This window comes from Eurypyga helias, unplaced genomic scaffold (assembly GCF_000690775.1).
Source record: "Eurypyga helias isolate BGI_N326 unplaced genomic scaffold, ASM69077v1 scaffold13150, whole genome shotgun sequence".
Taxonomy (NCBI): Eukaryota; Metazoa; Chordata; class Aves; order Eurypygiformes; family Eurypygidae; genus Eurypyga; species Eurypyga helias.
In genome coordinates, this window is record NW_010227699.1 from 1 (window position 1) to 21,459 (window position 21,459).

Below are 21,459 nucleotides of genomic sequence, written 5' to 3' on the forward strand. Positions count from 1 at the left end.
GTAGCCCCTCCCCTGCTACCAAAACTCCACACCCAAACACAGCACAGTTGGGCTACGGAGTCCAGAGAACTGCAGTACCCCATTTTATAATCCAATACCCAGTTGCTTATATTATATTACATTACATTGCATTGTATTAATTATCTGCTGGACGCTTACGGTATCTCCTAGCCCCCAGCTTCAACAGTGTTTTGTGTTCAAGAACACGGGCCCAGATCTGGAAACCACAAGCAAGATGACAGTTTAATGAGGGAACTGTGACACAGAGTATCCTGCTATGTGCCAAGGGTAATGAGTTTCAGGTGGAATGAGACACATTATCCACTGGAACAAAGGGGCAAAGGAAACTACAATCCTGACCTTGATTCTGCTTTCATTTCCCTCACATTGCTTTAAAACCCTGCACAGCAACAAAATAAAACAATTGTATACACAGCCTTTTAAGCACAGATATGATTTTGCATCAAAAAAGGCAACACAACGGTAAACGTGAAATAAAGATCTAAATTGAATGACTTTACATGAGGACAGGTTTATTCTGGCCACCAGGAGAAAACGATTTTTTCATTACCCCTAAGACAAGATGGGGTTTATTGCAGTAGCAAATAACAGTTACAACGAGGTGAGAGAAGAAGTTATGGTTTTGTTATTTTTATTTCTGCTACTACAAAACCCCAGTATACGCTTTTCTCTTTAATTTCCTTGAATTAACTCTTCAGAAGGTTATTTACCCCTGGTTGCTGGGAGTCTCCAACGCTGGCTTCATTTGCACTGTCCTGTCTCCAGCTTGCCTTAAGCATGCAAGACTGGTGTTTCTTTTCATTTCTGCCCCTTCCCGGCCTCAGTCAATTCACTGACACAGGTACCGAAAGCTTAAGGTCAGAACTAAATGTCCACCTAACGATAAAAACAGAGGACACACAGGGAGTAACTACTACTTTGACTGTCCTCTCACTGGTGTATTACTCACCAATGAGACCCCGACCCCAAGAACAGGCCTTTTGCCTAATTTTGTCCTTGGCTACACGCTAAGGAACTGACTTTCATCCATGCTTCTGATGATTCCCTCCAAGTCTTAGACTGACATGCCTTTTTTATTTAGTTCCCGATCCCCTACAACAAATGACTGGCCATGTCCACACCCCCGAAGTTCCTACCACTTACAGGGAAGATGGAAGGAAATAAAAGCTACAAGAAGCACAAGCAGCTGTTTGTTTCCCTTTGTCAGAGACAAAGGTGAGCCAGATATCCCTCTCCAAGGGAAGACCTCCCTTGGAAAATTGTTCAGCACTTCCTGCTTTGTAGGCTGCAGTGCATCACGTAATACGGAGAAGAGAGAGAAGAACACGGTTTTATACAGTTTTGTAGGGTATAAAGCAAACAAACCCCACGCTGCTGATGGAGCACATGAAAACCTTTGCAGCAGAGCTTTTATGAACAAGAATACAAAACGCCACGCTCTTCACATACTGTAGTTTGAAGGTAACAGCTGGACTGAGAAAGACCCGAGCCATGTCCCTGCTTTGCCCTGGCTGAGAGCCGAACTCTTCATTCCACGGGGGACTCAGCAGCCAAGAGAGGCCATCTCCCTTACATGCCTGTTCCATCGCTGCACTCAGCTACGCTTTTGTGGAAGTGAACACCATCTCTCCAAAGGCCAAGATCACTCAAAGGGCAGCAATATACTGCAAGCAAACTGTTTTAAAACAGTTCCAGTTATGACATTCAGTTGTTTTTTTCTTGAACAAACTTTGTAGATCAGTGTCAAAAAATACGTGCACATCAGCTGAGCCTATTCCATGATGAAGGTGAGCCTAAGAGAGGCACTTGTACAGATGTGATCTGAATGCTAGTACAGAAGTACTTACTTGAATATGGCACGGGGTTAAGAGTGATTCTGTTAAAATGAGTAAAATGTGTCCACTGCCTTTTACAAAACGTCCTGTTTTCTCTACTGATTGCATAACTGTTCAAGTTTGGCTAAAGCAGCAACAGAGAGAATGGTGGATATCCAGCAATTCATGGCAAAATGAACACAGAGGATGTTCCCTGGAGATGAAGTGTGTGGGTGTGCGATACTGACAGCTGGGAGAAGCTGGCTTGCTTTTGTCAGGTTTACTCTCTGCTGTCACCCGTTGTTGTCTTCTGCTTTTAAGCACTGTAGCATGCCTGCTGAAGTCCAGCAGTCTTTGAACAAGTGCACAGAGTGCCTCATTTGTGCTGCCATGTCAGTTCCTGTATATTTTTAGATGCAACACAATTGGATAAAGAGCTAAAGCTATCAGGAGATAATAACAAAAGAATAAACAGTTTAATGCCGTTTCTGCATCGGCCCTCACTAAAGAAGTTGACTCAAATGAGGCAAATGTGACCTATGAAATCTAATTTCTCTTTGTCCCAGGCTAACAGGTCTATAGATGAAGACACAACATGTCACGAATCTGGGCTTCACTAGGGTTTTGTCACTGGTTCTCATGTTGTCCTCATCAATGATCCAGATGTAACTGGTCAGAAAACTGCTCACAGAATAGCTGCGAAGAACACGTGCCGAATGGGAGGGATCTATCAGGTGAGATTCTGAAGGGACCAGCCCTGACTCTGGCATTATTCAGTATTCTCACTAATGGTGTGGATGGCAGACCGAAGAGCACAGATCACTCATTTGCAGCGTAAGAGGCCTGGTTTGACATGCAGGAGTCCTGGTTTACAATTCAAAGCCATCTTGAGAAACTGAGAATTGATCTGAAAACGTAACAGGATGTATTTCACCTGAGACATGCACCAAGTTTTACACCTAAGAAAAATCACCAGTACACACACCAAACTGAGACACAACAGGTTATCAGCAGGTCTGTGGGTGAGGATTCGTAGTTGTACTCTTGGCAAAAGGTCAAACCTCATACAAAACTCATTCTGTTATGCATACAGAAGAAATAGTGGTGATTTTTTTCTCCTAGTGCTTACTGTTGAGACAACAGCTGGCATAATTCATTTAACAATATGAATAGTCTGGACACAAAATGCAAGAATCATTTACCTGCTGAAGAGCATCCAGGAGAGAAAAAAAAAAAAAAAAGGGCAAAAAGACATACAGAAAGTACTGTCTTAAAGGACAAATAAAGGGTATTGGAGTTACTTAATCTGGAGCTTAGAAAATAGAAGGGACATGGAATAAGGACCTACAAGTACAAAAAAAGAAAATTAGATATCCAGAAAGGAAAGCTTCCCTTCTAAGGATTGCTTTATGGAAGTGTCAGTAGGTGTGCTTGGTATTTGCTTTTACATCTATTCTCTTCTTAGACAGTTTGGTTACGACTTTTATGCGGATATCTTTCCAATGCTAAATATATTTTTAGACATGTATTAATGTCTAAATAATTGCTGTATTTAAGAAATAAAACAACAAAGTAATGCAGCCTGGATTTTCTCATTCACAGTAATAGACACTGAGCCAACTCTTCATCAGCCCGGAATTGTTGCGCACACAGTAAGCAGCAAAGCTGTACAGAAGTTCTTATTCTCAGACACTTCTGTCTATGTGTGCACAAAACTGTCTGCAGACCTCTGAGAAAAAACACGGGTGGGTGGTTGCCTGGAAGCATTTCTGCTCGTCATCTGGAAGTGTATTATGTATGAGCTAAACCATTTTGTCTCTGCTGCAGCAATATGAACACCTAACCTGTAGCAGTAACTTTAAAATTAAGCTGAGCTGTTCCCTTCACTAATTTAGTAACTCTAAACACTTGAATTTTCTCCTGCCATCAGAATGCACATTGTCTTCTCGGTCTGAAAATTAACTGGGCAACAACTTACTTGACCTTCTCTTCAAGGCAAAATCATACGGTAATAAACCATTAACTACCTCAGTGGAATTGCACTGATGATGATGGCATAAATTTTCTCAAGCAGAATTACTGTGCGATAAGCTTGCAGAGCAACTACACAAATTAGACACAACAACCAGAAGATGATCTAACTTTCAGCTGAGAACAACTGCGTTAGTCCTTGGATCCACAAGCCGTACCTGCTTTTATAGTAGGACCAAGGATTTGGTCCTGAGGATCTTCTTCAGGGATGTAAAACCATCCTACAAGTAATAATCAGCATTGGTATCCCGTTCAATTACTGAGAGATCTGAGAGCACACTGCCCAAGTTAAGCTGCATCCTGTGGTGTGGGACAGTGCCGTAAGCACTGTCATATTCACCCTAAAGATACGGAATTATCTGGGGGAAAGACCAATGAAGGAACATTTCCAAGTTTACCTAGACACCATCTCACCACTATCCTAGACCTCTACAGAGAGGTATATTCTGAAGAAGTTCTAATTAATACTGTATGAATTTTTCCTACGTGAGGAAAATGAGATTTGCTAGTTAAGATGTAGCGTTGGTTCCAAGTAGCATATGCACATCACATCTGCTTTTACATGTGATTTTTTTTTTTATGCTTTGTGAGAACGTGAATGAAAAAAAGGTGCTTTCATAGTCACTGATTCGCTGTTGGAGCAGCGAGAGATGTGACACAGGAGAAAATACACTCTTGACGAAGCAAGAGGAACCAAGAGTGCTGTTATGCAGAACTAGTGTCAAGACAGGTATGCATAAATGAAATTGAATTACTGTAGGGATAATGCCCAAGAGAAGGAATTTAAGGAGGAAAAACAGTTAGTCTGCAATCTTGCCACAACACTTCCGGAATGCAGTCATTCCCTGTGTTACTACCACCAGCAAAAGCCTTAAAATAGCACAAGAAATCTGCTGCAGGGGACAAAACAAGAGACAATCCCTACCTAAACCTTAAATTCTATCTTCCCTATAAAGGTTCTTCATATTGCTGAATAGGTTCTAGGTATAAATCTTCAAATACCAATATCAAATAGCAGTCCAAACAAAGAGGTCTTAAATCACTGGTCACACTTGCTGCAGCAGCAAATAAGTATGTTCCAACATTTGTTTGAAGAAAATGAATGTGAGGTTTCTGTCAACATGCTGATTAACGTTAGAGAGTATGTATCTAACTTAGGCAATGCTATAATTTTCTATTATTCCGGTGGGTAATGTGCCATTTACGACCCTAATACCATATAGTCTGAAAACTAGAAAAGCTGTACCCACGTAAAGATACAGTATCAGTCTTTAAGTAATGACTGCTATCTAGATCCCAAGAGGAACATTTACACTAACTGCATTATTCTGGGGAGAAATGGAAGGAAAAACAGAAAGGTACATCCCATACTGTTAAAATACTGGGGTTTTTTCAGATATATTAACCATAGTGGGTGTCAGGAAGATGGGCTCAGGCTCTTCTCAGTGGTGCCCAGTGACAGGACGAGGGGCAGTGGCCATCAACTGGGAAACAGAAGGTTCAACCTGAGCATGAGGAATCCCTTCTTCACTCTGAGAGTGACAGAGCACTGAACAGGCTGCCCAGGGAGGTGGTGGAGTCTCCTTCCCTAGAGACTTTCCAAAGCCGCCTGGGCTTGCTCCAGTGTGATCTACTCTAGGGGATCCTGCTCTGGCAGGGGGGTTGGACTAGATGGTCTCTAGAGGTCCTTTCCACTGTGTGATAGTTTCTGTCTAAATAACTGTCGCCTTCCGCCTCTCCACCAAATTCACTGCTGGGGCAGATTATGTATTGTGTGTGCAGTACCCAGAGATATCTCTGCACAGCAATAACCCGTCTGATCCCTGACAGACAACCCCCCACCTACAAGTGTCCTCAGCATTTACTCCTTACTTTGTGTAGACATCGGCAAGTGTGTCTTATTTACGGTTTTCTTTTCAAAGAACACTCCCTCTCAGGCAGCATTCTGCGTTACCTGAGAGGTGGAAGACCATGAGTGAACAGGGACCTTTTAAAACAGCAGTGGATCTTCTGTTACTGCATTAGGATAGCCAACATCTACAAACTACTACTACTGTTTTCCCAGTGAGAAAACACCTTCAAGTGCATTCGTTATGAAAACAGGCAAGCACACCGTCCGCACCTGTTTCAAACAAATGCACAGCATCTTCCATGGATAACGTTGTCAAGGAAAACCTTCCATTTCTTAACTACAACAGAAATTTTAGGCTGTAACGTGGGGAAAACGTGCTAACGTTTACAAAGAGTAATTTTAATTGAAAAGGGCAGCAAGTATATTACAATTGCAAATTCTGTTTACTGAGTAATAAGATGGTGTGAGGTGACCTTTCACACAGTTGTTCTATTTCTCACAACGTTTTACGAATCAACTGACAGTTAATATGTAACTGATGAGCACGTATGGAACACAAGTGAACAGCGTTCATTTTAGTCGGTTTTGGTTAGTATTTAGGGTCTTAATAAAGAAAATATGTGTTTGGTGGATAAACACATCTGCTTGCTGAAAAACAAATGTGGACAGAAATGCCATTTTCTTGACACACAATTCTTTTAATACGGAAAAGTTTTGCTTTTTCCCAACTAGTTCTATTATTTATAATTTCCATTACGGGAATAGTACTAGAGCCAATCAAGTGTGAGAAATCTGTTATTGCTCTAGGTATTGACCAAAGAAGCAATACACATTTCTGGCCCCGCAGCTCTTTCCACTTCAGAATGTTGTGAATACAGTTTTGCTGAAACATGATTTAAAATGGAAACATAAACAAGATTAATGTCTGCTAAAAACATCAATTTTGTAGTAAGAAACTTTTTGCTATCTCAAAAATGTTTTCAGGCTCTTAAAAATCTTTGAATGTAAACCAAAACCAATAACCAGTAACGTAGTGAAGTCCTCAGGTTAAATGATGGCGGCACAGGGAAGCCACACCCAGAACTTCCCGTAATGCAGAAATTGTCAATTATTGTATTAGGTTTTCCATAGCTCCTCACATATTCACTAGTGAAGCACTAGAACACGGAATAGGTTCACACATGAACACAGCAGGGAAAGCCTAACTCCCCCACTGCAGTGGCTAAGACTCCACATATATTCCCCTTTCTCTTCTGTGCCCCTGAGCTTTCTCACACGTAGAGGTTGGTTTTGGTTTATACACATCACAGGCTTCAGTAAGGCCCAGATATAAAAAAATCCGTATTAACCTAGCTTCTATTACACCAAGCCACATTTATGAAAATGTAACTTGCAGGAAGTTCGTTCTGTAAGTATTTTCTGTCTAATTTACATCGACCACTGGACCAGGCTCCCCAGGGAGTGGCCATGGCATCAAGCCCCTCAGAGCTCAAGGAGTGTCTGGACAAGGCTCTTAGTCACATGGTCTAGTGTTAGGTAGTCCTGCAAGGAACATGGAGTTGGACTCGATGGTCCTGATGGGTCCCTTCCAACTGGAGCTATTCTGTAATTCCAAATTTTCACCAAGAATTTGCAACTTAATTACACTGTCTTTTCCTCTCTCAGGTCATAGCTTTATGCCCTCTGCACTTTTCAGTAATCTGTTAAGAGTTGAACTAGATTTAACGATTCACTGCGTAACTTTGAGTGGCTTCATAGGAACAGTAATACAGTAGCATTTTCCCCCTCATCAAATGCTTTATAAATAAACTGCTGTAATACATACCCTGTCAGTTTTCCCTTCAATCTGAATACTTGTACGACTACGTGCATCATGGTCGTCTTCAAGGTCAGATACATCTTCTAGCTCCTCAGGGGTCTGGGGAAAAAGATGTAGAAATGGGTTATGCTCCTTTATGGTTAGAAACTTTGGTATTAATGTCAAACGTGTATTATAATTTGGTCCAAGATAACGTCTGACAAAGTCTGCACAAGTTCCTGCACTACAGGAAAAATAAAGTGGCCCTCATTTGTTATTTGTACACATGGCATTATTTCCTATGCCACTGTCCGTTCTAGTCACCTCAACTGCCATTTAAGCAACACCAGTTCATTTCATGAAATACACATCTGCATTGTGGTGATTTGCTATTCTTTTCTACTGCTGTGATTTTTTCTGAGGGCTGTCTGGGTTTGGCATGTAGGTGGATAGGAAGAAGTAGTTCTTACGGGTATCAATTAACGATATCACGCCATCTCCTCAGCAAAGGAAAGTTAATCACAACAGCATTAGGTAAATACATTTACACTTTATTCAGCACAAGCCTTTCACAACTTTTAAATGGCAAAAAGTGTAAAATCTATTTTTAGCCTTTTCTCTTAACATGCTCTCCGAATCATCCTCTCCTCTTTTCCTCTTTTTTTAACTGTTTTTTGGTCATAAACTGCAATTCATGAGTGATTTCGGCCAGTCTATAACCTACTGTGTATCTTGTATGCACTGTAACGTGCCCACAACTAAAACCATCTGTTTTGGTAACCTAGGTTTTGGGTACTAATTTCTTCAGGCATACCTGATCAAGTCCATGAAAAAACACTGCTTAACTTACAACAAGAGCAATTTACCATACAATCCAGGTCTTTGTGTTTATTTCCTTCTTCCCACTTACCAACATATAACAAAAATAAAACAGCCTTCATGGCAGAGTTCTGAATTTTACCGTAAGTAACTTGGTAAAAAAAAAAAAGCATAGCTATAGAAAGGGCACTGAAACATTAAAAGCAAGTTTGCTCATATTAACAAAACACTGCCCAATGCAGCACAGATCGTTTTCAGAATTATGAACTATTTAAAAATTAATACTGGTTCTGCCAATGCAATAGGGCACTCAAAATTTTTCCTTTCTCAAGTAGATTCACATTTTAAAGAACCAAAAATATACAGAACCAGACTTTATACGTAACTGGCAACAGACCTACTACTGAATGATCTGCTACCGGCCTGACATCTAGAGTTCTAATTAGAGGGAAATCCTGACATTCTTAGTATCCCACAAGCCTGACGTGCCAGAAGAAACTTGACAAGAGAGGGACTATCAGAGAACCCTACCAAAAGACAGGCACAAAAAATCCTGGTCATTTCTTTTGCCCAATTTTCAATCGTGTCAAATGTAATTTTAGAATTCAGAATTAATGTATTTTCTCACCTTCTTATTTATACTGTCAAGCCAAATACAGACAATATCTGTTCAGAGGGACATTGTAGGGGTCTGTTACTTCTGGGTTAGTAGCATGGTAAGGGCAGTACATTAAACTGAATAGATCCACCTGTATACATTCGTATCATTTGGGAAAGCACCTCCGTGGCCAGAGAGTGGTATAGAAACCACAAGACTTCAATGTCAGCCTTGAAACAAGGTTTAACTAGCAGTTGATTACTTTAAGAGCACACAATTTCACTCACTGAACAAAATAACAATTTCTATGAGATAACACTGTAAGAAATAAAGAACTCCAGGCTGGAGCACAAACCAGCAGAAATATAATGCTGGTGGTGAAAAACGCGCCTAGGTTTCCTCAGGAAAACAGACAGGCAATCAGTTTTATGGGCAAAGATGAGCATAATTCTACACTGGTAAAGCAGGGAAAAGGAACATTTTGTTTTCAGGCAAATACTAACGTCATGATGAAGTCTTTTAGTTTTAGTCCTGGAATTAGATGTAGTAAGACTTCCACAGTACCCAAAAGCTGTTACCATGCGAAAGCTGTTTGAAAACCTGCAGTGTGGAAGGAAAATTAAATTTTGTTGTGGGTGGATTGCCATGAAATAAAGAAAAAGATCGCAAACTCCCTTTAATTGAAACACTTACAGAGACCCTTATTAGAGGACCAGTAACAGACAGACAATTAAAACAGAGCAACTTCAACTTCTCAGGATCACACTGACCAGGGCCCCCAGACAGGTTATTGCCTGGGTTCAGCGAGAGATTTATAGAGAAAAAAAAAAACCACTTTCTTTCTGGCACTACACGATACTTGGTTACTCCATACAAAAATATATTGCAATTGTTAGGTTTTTCTAAACATTAGTTACAATTTGGTTTTTTCCCAGTGTTCATGAATCATGTTGGATTCACAGTAGCAGGGCACCATTCCTTCCTGGGCAAACATATGCTTGGGAATGTTTAACAATCCCCTATGTTCCACCACAAGTATTCCCTTCCACATTTTAATGCCTGTAGTAAATCTGCATTCTTGATGGTTTTGCTACTGAAAACTCAGGCTGAGGACTCAAAATCCTATTTATAGCCAAGTCCAGTACAGATGAAGTTTACCCCTTCCTAGCATTCAACTTCAAGCCGCAGTAGCAAGTCATTACTGTTGCACGTGGGCAATTTCAGGCTATGAATTTCCTTTCACCTATGAAATGAAAAACACTCTCTGATGACTAACCTTTTAATTCGCTTTTCCACTAGGATTTTAAAGAGAATAATTAATAAAACAAATTAATAGAACTACAGTCTTTCCAAACTGGGTGCAAATGTGCTCTTTGGCTTATCTGCTTTTTAATCTAAGCTTTGTAGAACAAAGTGTTTTACTAGGTTTCACAGCATTTTCTCCAACACTGTTTTTTTTTATGCAAACCCTCCTCAAAAGTGATTATCCAAACAACTTTATCTAGATCATTCATTTTTTAAAGGTCACATACACCCATAAAACCATCCATCCTGCAAATAAAGGGTCTCATCTGTTTAAAAAAACAATGCAGAGCCAAGTCTGAAGTCTCAAGATATACAGTGTAAATGGACGAAGAGGCATCATGATGTGAAAGAAGGAAGCTATCTCCTGATATCTAACATTCCATTAAATGTTGACCTTTAGACTGTCATTATATGCTCTTATGCTCCATCTTACCTTGGTTTCAACATCCCCTGTTAGTCATTCTTTTTCCCAAATGAATATGAAATAGCAGTGCAGACTAACACCTTCACTGGAGCTAAGTTGATGAGTGATGTCTTAATTTGATACCACAGCAAATACAGTTATTTGTGGTATATATGTATCACAGCAGCCACAGAAATGCTCATATGCACTCTAGGGGGAGCAGAATTTGTGTATTATAGTCTTCACTGAGAAGAGAATGGGTTTAAAGAGATTATCTGTTCTATTCTGGACCTTTGATTAATGCCTGTATTTCAAAAATTTCATCATGGCAAGCAGCATGTCATTCAGTGTAGCAAACTAAATGTAAATGTGTCACAAATAGGCCCTCTGCATCTATTTAGCTAGTTTCTGGTATTTTTGCATATTGGTCACAATACCACCGTTATCCCACACTTAATTCTGCCAGATGACAGACTGCCAGAGTTGTGATGCACTAAAGGGAGAACAAGAAATTGCAAGCTTTATTTGTTATTCCTGACTCATTTAGTAAGAACCTCATATAATTGTTGCTATCTATTCACTAGGAGCACTTCAGGTTTTTTGCTAAAAGCAACTGGGTGTTATTCTGAAAACACTGAAGCCCCACATTGTAAAGGGCAAATTAAAGAGTTGCCTGAAAATCACACCAGTAATGGTACTGTAACCATAAGGGTCAAAAGATACAAGGAAGATGAGATTTATAGACAACGTAGTGCTTTTTATAAAAGGAAACCACGTGCTGTAACCGGAGTCCCCATCTTCCCCCCATGAAAACCATGACAACTGATACACAGCTCCACCCAAAGTGTATCCTTTGCTTACGCTTACTGAGTAGGAAACTTCACCACAGGGCTTAGAAACTTCCATTTAATATCAGAAAAATAATAATTAATAGAAACAGAATAGTAGTTTTTAATACACGTGATGTGTTGTTCCGCTGATGTAAAATGTATTCCCCTTTTTCTCTGCTGGGCTGACATAAGTTTGCTCCATCTAGTGGGAAGCTCATTAAGACATTGCATTTCTAATGGGAATACTTTTTAAGCTGTGTGAGGAAAGTGAAAAGCCAAGTAAGCTGTTGTTCTCACTTCTGCCAGCAGTCTCTATAAAGTAAGTTATAGATGGCCTTTCACTTCTGTCGCTGTGGTTGAAATAGATGGCTTTACTTCTAGACACATTCCTTCAAGGCTGACTGTCCCACAAAATGCAGGTTAGAAAACTGGAACTGCTTTTGGACAACATCAGTGTTAAAGGTCAAAAAGGTGCAGTGAATACCCTGAAGTCTTAAAAAAGTTGTATCAGTGCTCATAAAGGACAGAAGGTAAAAAAGACAGCTGAGATTTCCATAAGAAGTGTGGGTTTATCAGATTAACAGAGCCTGAGCAACGGTAGCCCCTGCCATCAGATTTTTTTCTTTAACATGCCAAATCCACATATTTCTGTTAAATGAGTTATGCTAACTGATCATACCTTTAAAAATAAATAATTTTTTAAAATCCACTGAATAGATGAATACATCCCTTAGCAAGATTGCCAGTAGGTCCATTTCTCAAACTGGAGTACATGAAATGATTCTCTACAACCTCAAGACTTGCTCAAGTCTCTTCAGTCTCAACTGACCCTCTCTACTGTATGACCTTCTAGTAAAACATATTATCTTGGAAAAAGATACACACCTGTCAATCAATCTTGTGCATAACTGTAAGAATACAGAATCTAATTTACTGAAGGAACAGGTACCACTACCATCATCCCTCTCACGCATTCCCACGTATGCCTTAGCCCTGAAATTTAAACTTTTCAGTTTCAGTGTCAGGGAGGAACATGTGCTAAGACAGTGAAAATAAAACCACCCCAGCTGTGAATCCTATATCCATTACTTTCATCCTGCTTTTAATCATCAAGAGGCTTCTGATGCCCAGAACATGCATCCACCCACACTTAAGTCATTCAGTAACCAATAACTGTTCAACTGAGTGATCACTGTCAGTCGCTGTGGAACTAAATAACCCATTAAGCACATCATTGTGCGCATCAGCCTTCACGTCACAAATCAGTAATTTGATTCTGCTTTAGGAGGCTGATAGCCTTTATTACTAAGTAGGCTCCCCAACTGAAGTGGAATTAAACACACAGACTCCAAACCATCCCTCAAACAACACAAACTATTCCACATCTTCTTTCTGAGCAAATTATTCATTACATGATTTTGTTATAATTTTTATAGGTGCTACAGAGAACTGCAGAACAACAGATTTTAGGTAAATGTAGACTGTCTGTTATTATTAATGCATTTAACAGACCATGGAAAACTCTTGGGTTTGTACACGAAATTATCTTATTTGTGGGGGTTTCATGCCATAGTTACGTGAAACAAGGCAGCAAGGAATACTCCCCTCTAACACAACAAATGGGAAATTTATTCAGATCAATATTCCCCTTGCGTATTTTTTTCACAATATGCATCTCTGGCACCCTCTACTGGCCAGTGAAATGGATGTGGAGATATTAAACCATGTACAAACACGGACTGCCAGAGATAACGACGACGCAAAGACAGACAAAAGATCCCTAACAGCTATGAAAACGTAACAGTGTCTTACCTAGACATTAGCAAAACCAAATTTCGTAAGCTGAATCTTGCCCCTTGTAGTCAGAGCTTATTCTATTTGTGCCCATTATAAACACGTAACTGATTTTCTCCTTTCTTGCGCAACATTTTACAGAATTCAGGACTGCCATACCTTTCCTTTCTCTCTCCCTCTGTGTCTCTATTCCCTAGGCTAACTAAGGATAACCCATCCAGTGTTTTTCTCATAGGTCACGTTTTCTAATACTCTGATTATTCTAGCTGCAACAAATCGGAGTGCATTTGCTTAAACAACTAGGGAATTTTGGAGGTGCTCACTGCTCACCTTGTCCATGAAACCCCACTTCCCTCATTTTTAACTCAGGTAGATAAAAAGCAGAGTAACTGCAGCCAGCTGTAACTCTATAAAATCTTGCTTGGTTGCATGGGGAGCAATTGGTCTTTCAGAGATCTCCAGTATTATCTGACCTGAACAGTACGTTAAACCTAAGAACTAATGAATCTAAGTAAGAATCTAAATAACCACAACTGGCCTTAATTCAATCAGTAAATGGAGCTGATTAATATTTTTATCCCACAGCAATGGTAAAAAAAAAAAAAAAAAGTCTTTCTTACTAGAACGAAACAATACAAAGACTTTCTTCCATGAAAAGAAAAAATGCCTTTGATAAATACTTGTTCAAAAAGCATTAATGAAATTAATTTGGTTTGTCACTGGTACTGCCTACTTGTAATTTTAAGCTTTTGTGGAAACTGCTTATGCACATGAATAAATTCAGCAAAACTCTTTCACAGGCAGGGACGTATCAGAACTGGACCTGGTTTCTAGTTGAATTTTAGCAATGAAAATAAAATTCCCTGATAAATTCACGTGCCTGTGGGCATTACAGGATGTAGCTGATGTGATGGCCAAGGGATCTCAACAGAGGAAAGGTCTGTAAGGCACACAAATTCCAACCTGCACGTGTGTGGATAATTGCACCAACTTCACTGAAGGCTACTGGTCCCCAAAGGCTGAGTAACAGCGAACATGGATTCATCAAGAACAAATCAAGGCAAAATAATCAAACTTACTTGACAGATGGGATAATGCCCCTTAGTGGATAGAGGGGCAGAAGGTTTTGTACGCTTTCACATGATCTCCTTGTAAGAAAGCTAGAGAAATGGGTTCTAGATGAATTTATGATGATGTTTGTACATAACTAGTATCCTGGTTTCAGCTGGCATACAGTTAATTTTCACCCTCATAGGTGGTATAGTGCCATGCTCTGGATTTAGCACAAGAATAATGTTGCTAACACACTGATGTTTTAGCTGTTGCTGAGGAGTGCTTACACTAAGTCAGGGACTTTTCAGCTTCTCATACTGCCTTGCCAAGCAAGGAGGCCGGGGGCACAAGAAGCTGGGAGGGGACACAGCCAGGAGAGCTGACCCAAACTGGCCAAAGGGATATTCCACACTGTATGATGTCATGCTGAACAATGAAACTGGGGGAGTTGGCCAGTGGCCACCGTTCAGAGGCTGGCTGGGCATCGGTCAGTGTGTGGTGAGCAAGTGGTGTGCATCACTTGTTCTGCATATTCTTTTATCACTATTATTATTATTCTCCCCTTATTCTTCTGTCCTATTAAATGGTCTTTATCTCAACCCACAAAAGTTTTACTTTTTTTCCAATTCTTTCCCCTGTCCCACCTGGGGCAGTGAGTGAACGGCTGTGTGGTGTTTAGCTGCCCACTGGGTTAAGCCATGACAATTGGCTACAACAAAAGTACACTCCAAAAGAGTTACCAAAATTTGTCTGTCAAAATAACAGGACTTGTCCAATAGAATTAAAACAGGCATGTGCACTAAGCCCAGTATTTTCATAAAAATTTTCTACAGTGAAACAGTGGGCTTACCAAATCTGTAGGTGATAGCGAATTCCTGAGACTGTGATTATAAAGCAGGTGTTAAAATGTGACAATAATCTTAGAAAACAGACTGAGAAAGAAAGAATGAGCATAGTAGGAACTAATGAAAATAAAGGCAGCCAGGTGGTTGTGAGTATCTGCAGGAGCTGTGAGCAGGTCATATGAAATAAGCCTTCCACTCAGCTCAGAGCTGAGGCCTCCGCTGGAAGTAATGTGTTGGGCACTGCACTTCCAAAACGAGATAAAGCAGAGGAAAGGATTGCAACAAGGATGAGCATGATATGAAAAGAAACACTCTTTAAGTATAAAAGAAAACAAAAGGAGGATGGCCTGTTCTCCACATCTCTGATTGACCAGACAAGAAGTGCTTTAAGCTGATGACATGGGGGATGAATTTTAGGAATAACTTCATAAAGGTAATGAAGGAGTAAAAAGAGATTGTTTGCAGACACCAGGGAGTTTCCAGTTGCAGACATTTCTAAGAACAGGTTAGACAAATATGGGGAATTATTTGAATCCTGGCCTGCACAGGAAACAGTACTGGTAAAGTACCAATGTGGTTGCACTACTAAACTGTTAATTGGACATGAAGGGAATAGTAGCAAATATTATACAAGATTCAAGTTTGTAAACACTGCTGCCAAACAGTATTTTTGAAAATAGATACCTTGTTATGCACTGATTACACTATGGAATACCTGCTGTTAAGAGTACAAGTAAGGTCTTTACAAGAATGACAAATTTCAATACAAATTTACATACACAGGAATAACACTTTTAATTCTAATTAGCGTAAACCCTGAGAAAAAGACAAAACAACATTCATTGCACGTATTTCTTCATTAATGCATCACACTACAGTTAATTTGCTGTAGGAGTTATCACCGCTTGAAAGTTGAGAATGGGACTTGCAATACTTACCGTAATGTAAAAAAGACACAATTCTATAGATTTTGCATGGAATTGGTCACAGATCCTTGATTCATATGGGAAAATCAATTTTGGAAAAAGTGATCAGATAGATTTATATAAATGAATGAGAGTATAATTTATTTGCCTTACCTTATATGTTGCTCTTACACCCAGTAAACTATTCAGAACCATTTCAATCACCCAAATTCTACAGTTCTCTCTTACCCTACATAAGAACCATCATCTACGCACTGATCTGGTTTAAACTTTTGTTCTTTTTTTTGTGGAAATGATAACATATTAGTATGCATACATATGCAGGCAGTATATAAATAAGTATTAAGGTGTACTTATTCAATCCACTGCAAGATTTACTATTGTTAATTACTGAGATACCATTAAAAAACACCCATACTTGCTAAACACACAACAGGGATCATATAATGACACATTATTCAGATACAGTGCATTAAGTTTGCAGAGAACCTCAGCAGTGCTGTTTACTAACTTTTAAGTGTTTGTTTCTAAATGATTCACAGTTTTTTAGTATGTTAATGTAGATACAAGCAACATAAGAAACAGAGAAGAATATTAAATCAGGTGCAAACATCCGTATGAGTCAAAGACTTCAAAAAATAAGAACTGAGAGAGAAGAAGGAGGATGTTTACTTTCGCAAACGATAAATGCAGTTCCAAATGGGGGACAGGGGAAAGGGTAAAAGACAACTTCAAGAAGTTAAAGACAGAAAATAACTGACTGTGAAAGCTCATTGAACTGTGCCACACACAGCACAGGACCACACGAATACCGGATACAGGCTGAGTGAGATGGGTAAATGAGGCCTGCTGCTCACAACGGTGCTACGGCCTTTATCTATTTCCCCTTTTTAATATTATATTGACAAACTCCTATTTCTCTGTCATACCAAGTAAAAGGAGTCAGACTTCAAGCAGAGGAATTGCCACACTTTACTGTTTTTAAGATAGCTGCTAAATTCCTATGAGCAGATGTGGCCTGTAACATCTACGTATATCTGTTTGCAATGGCCCACTGTCCAGTGGTGTGCTCTTCCAGAGGTTAAAAATATATTCAATTTGATTTCATGATGTTTTCACTAAAATAAATTATCTTCCAACTAATTAGTTGGCAACTATTCTATGTAAGAGTACAGTTAAGAAACACCACCTAACAGCTTCCTTGGAAAAATACATATTGTGCTCAGATTTTTAGGAGTATATGTGACAGAGTATTTTCAGTTGGAAGGGACCTACAACAATCACCTAGTCCAACTGCCTGACCACTTCAGGGCTGACCAAAAGTTAAAGCATGTTATTAAGGACATTATCCAAATGCCTCAGGCTTGGGGCATCAAACGCCTCTCCAGGAAGCCTGCTCCAGGGTTTGACCATGCTCTCAGTAAAGAAACACTTCCTTTACCAGATCGCTGAATTATATAGTGAACAGAACTGGCCCTAGAACTAACACTGAGGAACACTGCCGGTGACTGGTCAGCCAGCCATCAAACGCCAGGAAGCCTGCTCCAGGGTTTGACCATGCTCTCAGTAAAGAAACACTTCCTTTACCAGATCGCTGAATTATATAGTGAACAGAACTGGCCCTAGAACTAACACTGAGGAACACTGCCGGTGACTGGTCAGCCAGCCAGATGTAGCCCCGTTCCCTACAGCCCTTTCAGCCCTGCCATCCAGCCAGTTCTGCACCCAGCGCACCATCAACATGCTCATCCCACAGCTGGACAACTCGTCCAGAAGGATGCTGTGACGGACAGTATCAAAAGCCTTACTAAAATCCAAACAAAATCCATTCACCCTGGGGATGATCTTATCACAGAACGGGACTTGCCCTTTGTGAACCCACGCTGACTGTGCCTGATGACTGCATTATTTTTAAATGCCTTTCAATAGGATGCAGTATCATCATCTCCATAACATTTCCAGGAATGAGGTTAGACTAACAGGTCCGTAGTTCCCTGGGTCTTCCCTCACGCCATTTTGTAAACAGGAATAACGTTGGCTAGCTTCCAGTCAGCAGGGACCTCCCCATTCTCCCAAGACCTTTGGCAGATGCTCGAGAGGGGTCCTGCTGTAAAGCCTGCTAGCTCCTTCAGCACTCTGGGATGAATCCCATCAGGCCCCATGGACCTGTGAACATTCAGCTGATGCAGCTGGTCCTTTACCATTTCAGTGTTCACAGATCAAAATGCACTGTTCCCCCACTCGTGGTCCTCCAACTCGGGGCACCAGGCAGCCCAAGGCCCATCAGTATTATTAAACTTTTAACGTGTTTTTAACATAAGCATGACCCTTCGTAACTTCGTGATAAACACAGGAGGTGTAGGCTCAGAAAAAGGTCACAGACAACTCTCCCCCACTGAGAAAGGTTAATCCTGCAAGGCCCCAGCATGTCTGCTGTCACACAGATCAGCCCATGCCAATCATGGAAGAAAAGTGAGAAAACCCACAGCACCATGAGTGCTCCAGGCACCTTATTACGAGTTGCCTTTTTTTTGTATCAGCCCTTTTATTTCCAGTGGGTTTGCTGGTTTTGGTTGGGTTTGTAATTTTGGGTTTGTTTTCTTTTGTTTGGGTTTTTTGGGGGGTTTGTTGGGTTTTGTGTTTTGTTGGGGATAGTTTTGTTGGGGACAGTTTTCTTTTTTTTGGCATAGTTTTGTTTTGCTTGGGGATAGTTTTGTTTTGTTTGGGGATAGTTTTGTTTTGTTTGGGGATAGTTTTGTTTTGTTTTGGGGTTGTTTTTTTTTGTTTGGGGATAGTTATGTTTGGTTTGGGATAGTTCTGTTAGGCATAGTTTTGTTTTGTTTGGGATTGTTTTGTTTTGTTTCTTTTGTTTGCATTTTGTTTTGTGGGTTCTTTTGTTTGGGTTTGGTTTTGTGGGTCCTTTTGTTTTGTTTGGGTTTGTGGGTTATTTTGTTTTGTTTGGGTTTTGTTTTGTGGGGGTGTTTTTGTTTTGTTCTGTGAGGTTTCTAGAAAAAGCAATCACCATTCAGTTTTTGAAAGACAACGCTGCGTTTTCACAAGAAGGTCACAGGCTACAGAATTGCCTTTAATCTTTGCAGCCTTTAGCAAGGTCACCTGGCCCAAGACAGAATGGAAACTACTAATCAGGAGGATAAGAGAGTTTTCACTCAAATGCCAACAATTTTAAATTGCATTCCCAGCCAGTACTATGGCTGTTGTGGATCCTATCCTGGTTTGTCCATTACTTGCCTTTTCTCGTATGGGAAAGCATGGCAGAGTGGTGAATTTAACTCTGAAGATGAGACTGAGGTGGACTAAACTCATGGTGCCACTTGTTTTATTTTTGTCTAGCTCCTCAAATTACTTCCCTTGTGTATAGAAACTACTAGAATACATAGGCTGAGGTAGACTTCAGGGCATGGGAACATGGGTCTCTGCACCTTAAATTGCGTATTCAAACATCCACCTTCTAATCTGCATCCATATGCCACGGTAGCTTCCAGTGTGTACATCCCTGCTTCTAACAAGACTTTTTTGAACTGGATTACTTATTATACAATTTCTATACATAGCTTAGTATCTTTAAATTTCGCACTTGATGACAGTATTTCTTTTAGCCAAGTGAAAAATCAGAATTTGTGCACGAGTTGCCATTTCCCAAAGAGACTGGCATTCTGGTAGTTTCAGTTTTCATGCATTACAAAAGACAATTATGATACTACCTTAATATTAGGCATAAGAAGTAAATCTGCATATCAACAACATGAGACAAACTGTACAGTAACAGGAGAGAACATGGAAAAGGAATGGAAGAAAAGGAAAATGAAAAGAAATTAAGAGGATACAAACAAACAATACTATGTGAGGCAGGACAATGCATAGCTTCCCCTGTGATGCAGCACCATGATTCTTCAAAGAATATTATCCTACGTCCTCCTGGTGAGCTATTCATGCCAGTTGTTGAATGGTCCCTAACATGAAGTTCCATTGTTCTTTTACTTCCTCTTTGTGGAGGATGGTATTTTTTGGCAATCAGCAATGCCCTCAACCTTTTTTTGCCTAGGCAGTAGATAATCTCCAAGCTCATCAACATGACCAAGGAAAAAAAAAAAAAAAGAAAAAGCAGACATGTATCACAGCCTAAAACCCAACCGCACAGGTAAAAGCTGCCTGCCAAACCTCTGAGCTATCTGGCAATCCCAAGGGCTGTGTAAGAGTGAATCATTCCAGGCTGCAGGTAATACTTGCTAATGAGTTTTCTGGAATGGAAAATAACATGAGAAAATGAAGTTTTTTTATTGAAGAAGTAAACACAGCCTAAAATTTTATCTGGATTTAACTCCACCAGCTGAAAAACATGATAATTTTATAAGGACAAACCAGTCCGATGCATTATAAAGCTAGCATGTTCTAAAAATGCGTGGTGCAGTTCCATATTAAAAAAAGCCAAGCCCAAACAAAACCGACAACACAGCAACAACATGATCATATAGTATGATCTTTTAATTCAGAAAAATAACTGCCTTCATGCAGATCCTCTCTGTAATTAAAAGGCAACTAGGATGAGTCATCTGATTCACGAGTTTCTTATAAACAGCAAGAAAAAAATCAAGCGGTCAAGCCTGAGATGGTGAAAAGTGTAAGATGCAAGGTTTAAGGCTGTATTAATGCAATGGAAGAGCAAAGGGGAAAGGAAAGCCTAAGTTTATCTAGGAATGTAGAGTTGTCTGGCATCTGCTTATCTGATTTCCTCAATGAGCAAATTACACAGATTATGAAGAAGGTAAAAGGCAGGCAGCGGCATGATAAATACAATAAATATAGGTGGAAGAACAATGGATGTCAGTTACCCAGATGTCTCTGACACAATTACAGCATCAAGCATGCGTCCCTCTGCCAGACTACACGCAGTCAGCCAGTGAACTTCAGTGCCTCTTAAAGAACGATGATCCTACCTGCGCTGGCCATGATCCCAGTGGAGGAAACCTGATTACACTGTGGAAAGGGGATGAGCCATTGCTGGAATGGGGACCGTGCAGCTGCTTTGGGTGCAAGAGGGCTAAGGCAGTCATGGGATGGGATGCGACCCCAAGTGCTGAGGGAGCTCGCAGGTGTTATTGCAAAGCTGTCCTCCATCGTCATGGAAATGTCATGGAGAACAGGAGAGGTGCCTGAGGACTGGAGGAAAGCTGATGTCATGCCAGTCTTCAGAAAGGGCAAGAAAGAAGACACAGAAAACTACAGGCCAGTAACCCTCACCTCCATCCCTGGGAAGGTGATGGAACAGCCCATCCTGGCTGTCACCTCTAAGCCTGCAGAGGAAGAGAAGGCTACTGGGAGCAGTCTGCATGGATTCACCGAGAAGAAATC

General features: G+C 40.3%; 1 protein-coding gene across 1 annotated transcript in view; it reads right to left on the minus strand.

The window, feature by feature from the left end:
- Positions 1-4,024: 4,024 nt before the first annotated feature.
- Positions 4,025-21,459, minus strand: part of LOC104513754 (catenin alpha-3-like) — a gene marked incomplete at its 3' end in the record, with an annotated part of 48,768 nt that continues 31,333 nt past the window's right edge. The window contains exons 3-5 of the mRNA XM_010157214.1: positions 7,544-7,636; positions 5,989-6,055; positions 4,025-4,087 (exon numbers count right to left, since the gene is read on the minus strand). Of these exons, the coding sequence (XP_010155516.1) occupies positions 4,025-4,087; positions 5,989-6,055; positions 7,544-7,636 (223 nt within the window). The remainder of the gene's footprint in view (positions 4,088-5,988; positions 6,056-7,543; positions 7,637-21,459) is intronic.